This window comes from Anolis carolinensis, chromosome 2, assembly GCF_035594765.1.
Source record: "Anolis carolinensis isolate JA03-04 chromosome 2, rAnoCar3.1.pri, whole genome shotgun sequence".
Classification (NCBI taxonomy): Eukaryota; Metazoa; Chordata; class Lepidosauria; order Squamata; family Dactyloidae; genus Anolis; species Anolis carolinensis.
In genome coordinates this window covers 27118927-27128931 of record NC_085842.1, presented here as the reverse complement: position 1 = coordinate 27128931, position 10005 = coordinate 27118927, and the positions used below count along the sequence as shown (strand labels likewise).

The window sequence follows — 10005 nt, the reverse complement described above, 5'->3', positions numbered from 1 at the left end:
TGGATTCAAACTGCCAACCTTCAGGTCAACAGTTCAGCCGGCACAAGGGTTTAACCCAGGCATCCTCCAACTGCGGTCCTCCAGCTGTTTTGGCCTCCAACACCCAGAAGCCCTTGCCTGCTTGTTCAATGGCCAGGAATTCTGGGAGTTGGAGGCCCAAACAGCTGGAGGGCCGCAGTTTGAGGATGCCTGGTTTAACCCATTGTGCCACCATGACCCTAGTGATAAGTGTATTTATTAATGAGCCTATTTATTTACAGCATTTATATTCCGCCCTTCTCACCCCGAAGGGGACTCAGGGCGGATCACATTGCACACATAAAGGCAAACATTCAATGCCATAACATAGAACAGAGACAGAGACAAGACACAGGCACGGGCTGGCCTCGAACTCATGACCTCTTGGTCAGAGTGATTTGTTGCAGCTGGCTTGCTATCCAGCCTGCGCCACAGCCCAGCCTACTGTAGTTTATACTTTAAACATTAATTTAGTGTAGTTTAAACCTTGCCAGCCTATTCCACTCTGGCTCCGATGTATTTGGCATACTTTTAGAGAACATCAGCAATGGACTAAACTTCACCCTAGCAGTTTTTCGGCTAAATGTACCAGAATGTACTCAAAATCCAAACTATCCTCTTTCTTTCTTTTTTTACATAGAAACCAATCACAATAGGATTCTCAGGCCATGGGGAAGGTGATTCAAAAGAGAAAGGCTTCAGGTCTATAGATCATTTATTTGGAATCCTTTCTTTCCTTTCATGGACCAGCCCCACAGCTACTTGATCTGGAAAAAATGTCTGTTCCTGGGAAAAATCCATCTCCATCCCAGTCCAAGAACTGGCTTTTGTCTTGCTCTGGAATGGCCACATCATGCTCCATCGCCCTCCAGATGAGTCACCTTTCTGGACCATCATCTCCCTGTTGACTATCTGAAGATATCTCTAATACATCTGGTGGGTCTCGTCCTGCCTCCTCTTCATTCTTTTGATTTGCTTTTTCTCTGTCACTTGATCTATTGGATGGCCCCACATCTTTCTCTGTTTCCTCACTCTTTCCATGGACCAATACTTCTTCTTTTGCTGTTTCACCGGATAAACTCAGTGGCCCAGAAAGTTCTCTTTCTTGTTCAACATCATTGGACAATTTTATCCTCTTATTAGATGACAATATAGTTGACCGAAGAAAAGAGTCTCTTTCCAGTACCCTGGAACTATTTGAGAGTTTTGTATCCGCCCATTTCCCGCTAGAAAATGTTCTCCCTCCAAATGATGTTGTTTCTTCCTCCCCTTTCCTTCTATTTGCTGCAAATTCCTCTATCCTAACCACATTGGAGGGCCATCTCTTAGACATTTTTTCATCCATCAGCTCATTTGACTTGTTGGAAGTTCTCCTTGCCTGAGTAGATGGACCTTCCTCTGCATCTCTTCTTCCTTCTGATCTTTTCGCACGAAATGCTGCTCCTTCTTTCCCACGTTTCCCACCGGAAGATGCTGTTACTCTGCTGGATGATCCTGTCTCTCCCAACGCCAGAACAACTTCTCTGCGGCAATGCTGATCTCCAAGAATGTTGAAGACAGAGATCCAGCTCTCTCCATGACCAGAAACCATCTTAAAGTTTTTCCCATCGCAGTCAATAAAGATGGTGGCATTACCCCGATGTTGTGGTGGCAAGGCATTAAACTCCTGCAAAGCTCGCTTGAGGCAGGCTCGGAGGTCCGCTGTACATCCTTTCAGGTTTTCTACTTCTTTCCACACCTTCAGCAAGTTCTCTGTTGTAAGTGGCATTGCACGGCACTTCAACCTGTCTAGGTAGACATCCACAGAGGCAACTCGGACTCTGTACCGTGGCAGCTTATCAGAAAACAGAATGTAAATATGAGACCTTCCCTTCCCAGAAATAAAATCCAAGCAGAAACCATTGCATTCAATGGTTAGTTCAGCATCATTCTTCACTGATGATGGTTCCTTCCCAACCTCTGTTATGGCAACATCCAGGCAAGCACGGAGTTCCTTCGTTGCATCAGACCATTTAATAAGTTCCTGTTTTACCTTTTCCAAGCTCTCAATGGTCAGTGAAGGTGGAGAGAATGACAATCGATCCAAGTACACCTCCAGATTACAGATCTCAGTGTTATAGTGAGTTTTTCTCTTGAACCAACAGACCGCTATCTTATTTTCTCCCCTACCAGAGACAAACTCCATCCTTTTCCTGCCCTTCACATGAATGGTCAAGGTGGCATTGTCACGGAGACCACGTGGTTCACGAGGGAACTCTTGGAGGGCATGGTCTAAGCAAGCTTTCAGCATTTCATCGGCTTCCCGGCTGTCAGTCTCCAAGCTGTTTTGTGCCGACAGTAAACTGTCTACACTCAGGGGTGCTGGAGATATCTCTTTAGGGATACAGGCACCCATACGAAGAAAGACCAAGCTGTATGGATGTAGCGCCAAACATATCTTCCTGTGCAGTGAGTGACATCAATGGCCCTTCAAGACCTGGAAAAGAAAACATTCATCTTAGAATCTAAGGTTATTATTCTTTATAGAAGTGATATCTGAATAACCATGTGATAATGGAGTAAATGTTTTTTTCTGTGGTAGAGACTGCCAGCTTCCAAACTACAGACCAAATCTAGGTTATAAAGCTCTTTAATCCAGCCCACAGTGCTCTCTTAGGTCATACCTTCTCTTTCTGTAATAAATAAATAAATAAATAAATGCTGTAAATAATTAAATAAAACTTTATTTATAACCCACTTCCATCTCCCCGAGGGGACTCAGATAGCCTTTGAGTAAAGCCATGCTCGGGCATGTCATCACATCAGTGTAGGATCTCTAGTTAAAGTATCCCTATTAGGTAGCTCTCTGGCCTCCTTTTTGAAGATATCCAGGGAAGGAGACTATATCAACAATCTAAGGAATTGGTTCCTGAGAAAGCTCTCAGGGCACACATTATAATAAATAATTAAATAAAACTTTATTTATAACCCGCTTCCATCTCCATACCATGTAACATAAGGTATATGTCCAGAAGAGAAACAGTGGGTTACCATCCAAAGGAAAATAGATATATCACCTGCTGTTTGAAGACCTTATAAGGGCCATACCTTGGCACTTGCCTCTTTTTGACATTTTTGCTACTTGGTGTTTCCTTTAGGGGTCTGACTAAATATGTTTACATGTTAGGTGCCCCCCAGTCCAAAATATAATTAGATAGTGTAATATTATGCAAGTCCTGCTTTATAACAGGTTGTTTAAATGCATTATTCACTTTTGGGGGACCTTTCCTTCCAAAAGATGTCTTAGAAATAAATGATAGCACAGCAATATTCAGTGGAGTAGAAAAGTTTAATTCCATTTTAATGTTGATCTTTAGTACATTTTCATTGCATTGAATCTCAGATTTTTGGGGAAAGTGGGATATGAATAAATATAACAACAGCAATAAGACTTTCAGACACACTTTTCTCAGCCTGTCTCATCTTAGATGATCAATGAAGATCAGCTGATCAGTTAAGCAGGAAGGGTAATATAATATCCTTCCCCGCTGCAGTGTGATATGTGAAGAAACTTACTTTCCAATCAATAGGGAAAAATCTTATTGCCATCTGGGGTTAAAAGACTGTGTAAGACAGTGGTTCCCAACCTTTGGGCCTCCAGATGTTTTGGACTTCAACTCCCAGAAATCCCAGCCAGCTTACCAGCTGTTAGGAACTGTGGGAACTGAAGTCCAAAACAGCTGGAGGCTTAGAGGCTGGGAACCACTGGTGTAAGACCAATTCCTTGAGTCACACAGGAACAGTGATGTTTTTGAGAGGGTGGCTGAGAAGATGAGGACAAAGAGGCAATGTGAGGACTGCAGAGGAGTCGATGTGACCATAAGGACAGCTGAGTGAAGAAAGATAGATGCTTTTGAACTGTGGTGTTGGAGGAAAATCCTGAGAGTGCCTTGGACCGCAAGAAGATCCAACCAGTCCATCCTCCAGGAAATAATGCCCAGCTGCTCACTGGAGGGAAGGATATTAGAGGCAAAGGTGAAGTAATTTGGCCACATAATGAGAAGACAGGAAAGCTTGGAGAAGAGAGTGATGCTGGGGAAAATGGAAGAAACAAAGAAGAGGGCCCGACCAAGGGCAAGATAGATGGATGTTATCCTTAAAGTGACTGGCTTGACCTTGAAGTAACTGGGGGTGGTGACGGCCAACAGGGAGCTCTGGTGTGGGCTGGTCCATAAAGTCACGAAGAGTCAGAAGTGATTGAACGAATAAACAACAACAACAAATGGACTGGATATCCATGAGGTTGGTTGCAGCTGTGACCACAGCAGTCTTAGTGGAGATCTTCAAACCCTGCTGCACATCTGTGGCTGCAGCCATCAAAACTCATCTGTGCAGCTGTTAGCTATACAAAGGCAGGTACCAGTTTGTAGCACAATTGAGAATGTGAGACACATGACCACCTGATACTCAGTGATGATGGCAGCTGATCTAAAGGTGGGCAAGAATGTCTAAATTTGGGTCAGTGTTTGACTGAATGGGGACAATTGTAAATTCATATTTTGCATAGTTGTCTGGCATCAACCAATAGGTCTTTAAAAGGGCTATAATAAAACTTTATATATATAACGCTCTATCTCCCTGAAGGGACTCAGGGTGGTTTCTATTGTAGGTAAAGCATTCAATTACCAACAGCATACAACATAACAGTAATAAAAAAAAAACATGAGCATATTACTATTAAAACAATCATAGACATTTAAAATTAGAAGCCAGTTCCAGTACTACTCCATTGGGTGAAATTCAACTACCAATGGTCAGAATTTCAGGGTGGCCAAGACAACTATGAGAGGCTGGGCCACGGCTAGTGCAATGAAGTAACATAGGGCCGAGGAGTGGGTAAAGTGCAAACTGATAGTCAGGATAGGCTACTAGATTCCAGGGCCTACTGAGCAGTTATAGGAGGTCTAGGCTAGTACGAGGTATCCTAGGGCCAGGGAAGTGGGTAAAGTGCAAAGCAGGGTTCTAACTGTTGGCCAGGGTAAGGTCCAAGACTAATCGTTTTCAAAGGGCTGCTGGAACCACCAGGTTTTTAGGTCCCTGAAGAAGGAGGATAGTGATGGAGCCTGTCTTATGCAGATTATGGTAGTACAGTTGATCACATATGCACATCCTGTACAAGTAAGAAAAAGAGGCTTAATACTGGCTATGTAGCAGCAATTCCACAAGCCAAAGCAGAGCCCATTGGACCCCTACATGTAAACAACCGCTAAGCTAGATATAGACCAACTGCAAATTCACTCAACCCACAGCAGCCCTGCATTATTTGGTCAGTGCAGATGGGCCCCAAGTGATCTAGGCCCTTTCTGAATCTATTATTAAAGTGTTAACTTGTGCATGGGCAAATTAAATATCTCTGCTCTTCTGCCATAGAGAATGGAGCAACACCACCCCCCTGTGGCTGAATCCAAGCACAACCTCCAAGGCACCAAAGCTGGACTTCAAACACAATATACCTCCTTTCTGTCTGTTCTGTTCTGTCTGTCCAAAGGACATTGAATGTTTCCCATGTATGTGTACTGTGGTCTGCCCTGATTCCTCTTGGGGAGATAGGGCAGAATATAAATAAATTATTATTATTATTATTATTATTGACACAACGACGTTGTATGACACAGAAAACTAGATAGATATGCTGGATTTCGTATTACAAAATCACAAGTCAAACACTTCCCAAGTGTTTAGGACTGTATGATGTATTTTTGGATGATGCATGCAGTTCCCAGTAAGGTGGCCTTTTGCAGTTGGCAGATCGTAATTTTGTCAATGTCTATTGTTTCCAAATGCCGGCTGAGATCTTTTGGCATGGCACCCAGTGTGCCTGTCACCACCGGGACCACCTATACTGGTTTCTGCCAGAGTCTTTGAAGTTCAATCTTGAAGTCCTAATAGCGGCTGAGTTTTTCCTGTTGTTTTTCATCAATCCGACTGTCACCTGGGATGGCGACATCAATTACTATTATTTTATTATGACACAGCAAACAAGATAGATATGCTGGATTTCATATCACAAAATCACAAGTCGAACACTTCCCAAGTGTCTAGGACTGTGTGATGTATTATTATTATTATTATTATTATTATTATTATTATTATTATTATTATTATTATTATTATTATTATTTTATGGCACAGCAAACAAGATAGATATGCTGGATTTCATATCACAAAATCACAAGTCGAACATTTCCCAAGTGTCTAGGACTGTGTGATGTATTTTCGGATGATGCGCGCAGATCCCAGCAGGGTGGCCTTTTGCAGTTGGCAGATCATAATTTTGTCAATGTCTATTGTTTCCAAATGCCGGCTGAGATCTTTTGGCACGGCACCCAGTGTACCGATCACCACCAGGACCACCTGCACCGGTTTCTGCCAGAGTCCTTGAAGTTCAGTTTTGAGGTCCTGATAGTGGCTGAGTTTTTCCTGTTGTTTTTCGTCAATGCGACTGTCACCTGGGATGGCAACATCAATGATCCAAACCTTTTTATTTTCGACAACTGTGATGTCTGGTGTGTTGTGTTCCAGAACTTTGTCAGTCTGGATTCAGAAGTCCCACAGTATCTTTGCATGTTCATTTTCCAATACTTTTGCAGGTTTGTGATCCCACCAGTTCTTTGCTGCTGGAGGTGGTACTTGAGGCATAAGTTCCAATGAATCATTTGGGCCACATAGTTGTGCCTCTGTTTGTAGTCTGTCTGTGCAATTTATTATTAATTATTATTAATTATTATTATTTATTATTATTAATTATTTAAGTATTTAAATGGAGAACGTCACCCCAAGAAGACTGTCTTCTAGCAGTACTTTCACATGGGGATGTCCTCTTTAAAAGAGGATAAGACAACCCATACATGAGAAAATAGAACATGGGTCAGTATTTGAAACTAATCAAGGGTGTAGTGCGGAGGCTAGGAAGACTGAATTATATACTAAGTCATCTTCAGTTTGATTATCACCTGTGCTATAAATGTACTAGTTGATATTTTTGGGCAAGCAATCTCAGTGGTAGCTGGATTTTACCTGATGAATAGTGATAGAACATATTCTCGGTTTTCTGCATGTGGGCTGGGAAGAGGTGTAGTTTTGTCTTCTACCTCTTGCTGTTGTTTCTTGCTGCTTTCCAGAAATGAGAAGCCTATTAGTTAGGGGAGGGGATTGTAGTGTCAAACCCATAGGAATGAACTTACCTCGTTGTCTGGGTTCATAGCATCCATGGAAGTTGGGAGGAGGCTGGGGACTAGAAAGAATGTGGCTTGATCCTTATTGGTCTTTTTAGCTGTGATGTCATAGAACTGTCACACGGAGTTCCACTCTGTTATGAATTCTATAGAAAGGGAAGCTTTAGAATGCCATTAGGATGGGAAAAGGGAGGAATCTGATCGTTTCACACCTTTCCAAAACTGCTCCTTTCTTTTTCAATTGCAGATTCTTTCTGCCCAATATTTAAAAACATTTGCAATGTGGGAAAACTTTTATTTTGGAAAAAAAAAATAGGGAAAGTTATTCTCCATATTGGCAGGACTATGCTGTGTGTTCACTTTCCTTATACAGCATCTGTTGAAAAGGAGGTTCCTCAAAGCCAGACATTTAAGAACTAAATGGAGATATGAAACAGTTGACTTTGGAGTCTCCCACATTCATTAAAAAAAGTAGGTTTTTTCTACAGGTTTAATATAGGTAAAGGTAAAGGTTTTCCCCTGACATTAAGACTAGTCGTGTCCGACTCTGCGGGTTGGTGCTCATCTCCATTTCTAGGCCAAAGAGCCGGTGTTGTCCGTAGACACCTCCAAGGTCATGTGGCCGGCATGACTGCATAGAGTGCCATTACCATCCCATTGTAGCAGTACCTATTGATCTACCCACATTTCTGTTTCCGAACTGCTAGGTTGGCAGAAGCTGGAGCTAACGGCAGGAGCTCACCCCACTCCCCAGATTCAAATCACTGTCCTTTCAGTCAGCAGGTTTAGCAGCTCAGTGATTTAACCCACTGTACCACTGTGGGCTCCTACAGGTTTAGTATACCTTATCCAAAATCCCCAAATCTGAAAGACTTCAAAATTCAAATTTTTCCACATAGGTGACTGAAATAGTGATATCTTTACTTTCTGATGGCATATATAAACATTGTTTTGTGCACAAAATTATTTTAAAATATTGTATAAAATTACCCCCAGACCATATCTATAAAGTGGATAAAACATAAACAAATATATCCACCTCCAAGATGTATATAATACAAGTATTCCAAAATCCAACACTTCTGGTTCCAAGCATTTTGGATAAAGGTTATTCAACCTCTATCACATTTATGGGGAAATGTGTGTGTGTGTGTGTGTGTATGTATGTGTATATACACATACATACATACATACATACATACATACATACATACACATATTAAAAATGACCAGAGCCGAGATAATAATAACATACTTTATTTATATTCTGCTCTATCTCCCCGAAGGGACTCAGAGTGGATTACAGGGTACATATATGGCAACACACTAAAGATTCCCTTTCAAAAGTGAAAATGAAGCATCTATTCTATAAAGAAGAGGATCGACTCTCCAGTTGATGGTCCTTCTCTTTTCAGATCCTGGTTTCTTTCTGAGATTTGGTACTCATGAGAAAAGGTACAGAACTTCCTTTGATCCATGAATCACTCAACCCAAATTTTCTGGATTTAATTGTTTAACAAAATATGAATATATGACCTAGTGACAGACCCCACCTGGACATGGAAAGCGCCTTAAATGTTTATTTAAATGTATAATTACGTATATTTTAATGTATATGTTTAATTTCATTGTAATTTTTAATCTTGATGGATTTTTAAATTTGATGAAAACTGTTTTTTGATGTGTATGTTTATATTGTAAGTCGCCCTGAGTCGCCTGATGGGTGAGAAGCGCGGGGTAGAAGTGATGTAATAATAAATAAATAAATAAATAAATAAATAAAATTTCTGGACTTATACATGAGCATATACAATACAATAAGTGTTAATATAAACAATGTCTCCACCACCCTCTGTCTCCAGGACAAAGTTATAAAATATTCCAAGCAACCTAAAAACATAGTGATTTAGTGATCACAATCCCCAAAGCTGTTCACACTGGCCTGAGGTGTAATTTTTAAATTGGCATGATTTATGTGTGATTTTTATGTTTCTATCTACATTTATGTAATCTGGGTTTACATAATTTGTTACTTATTGTCTATATGTAGGGTTATGGGGTGAAGGTTTTTATATTATGTAGATATGTGTTCTTGTTGTATGCCGCTTTGAATCCCATTCATGGGAGAAAAGTGGGATAGAAATAAATAAATAATAATAAAACACCCTCAAATAAGAAATACTACTGCTAGGTGTGTATATAAAAGAAAAAACGACCCCCTGTGATGGTTCCTTGTGTGGTAAGAGTGATATCACAGGACTTATTTATTTATTTCATATCAAAAGCATTGCATGAATTAATATAAAACTGATAAAAATAGAAGGAGCACAAGTGTTGCACCCCAAGGCAGCGTGAGCACTCGAAAACCAGACAAGAGCCAATATAACACACTATATCTTTATTAAAACAATTATAGATCCAAACGAAATTAGGTATAAAGTCTGAGTAAGGAATAGTTCTTGTCAGAAAGTCAATGACAGTTTCAATTGTGTGAAGGAAAAGGTCCGATATTATAATCCAAAATGAGAACTCGTTAGCCCTCCCAAGAAATCAAGTCCACAAAGTTAAACAGGGAAACAAAGCTGGTAAAAAACAGAGTTCTATCCACTGGAAATGCTTTGTAGCAATCAAGGTAAACAAGTGGTTAAAGCTGAGGCAAACTTGAATCAGGAACGAGGAATAACATCCGAAGTAAAGTCAGGGTCTACTTGAGAGTCCGACTGGAAACTGGAAACTTGGCTTGAACAGGAACTAGGAACGGAGAAACCTTTGT

The 10005-nt window shown here is 40.8% G+C and overlaps 1 protein-coding gene across 2 annotated transcripts; it reads right to left on the bottom strand.

The window, feature by feature from the left end:
* Positions 1 to 715: 715 nt before the first annotated feature.
* On the bottom strand, positions 716 to 7345 carry LOC134295944 (uncharacterized). Of its 2 annotated transcripts, none has more exons than XM_062969511.1 (2): positions 7242 to 7345; positions 716 to 2494 (listed from the first exon to the last, which is right to left on the bottom strand). In XM_062969511.1, the coding sequence occupies exon 2, from the start codon at positions 2411 to 2413 to the stop codon at positions 896 to 898; it is 1518 nt and encodes a 505-aa protein (XP_062825581.1). In that variant the 5' UTR covers positions 2414 to 2494; positions 7242 to 7345; the 3' UTR covers positions 716 to 895. The 2 variants fall into 2 exon arrangements, with proteins under 2 accessions (XP_062825581.1, XP_062825582.1); XM_062969512.1 differs by lacking the exon at positions 7242 to 7345 and adding an exon at positions 7075 to 7194.
* Between the last annotated feature and the right edge of the window lie 2660 nt (positions 7346 to 10005).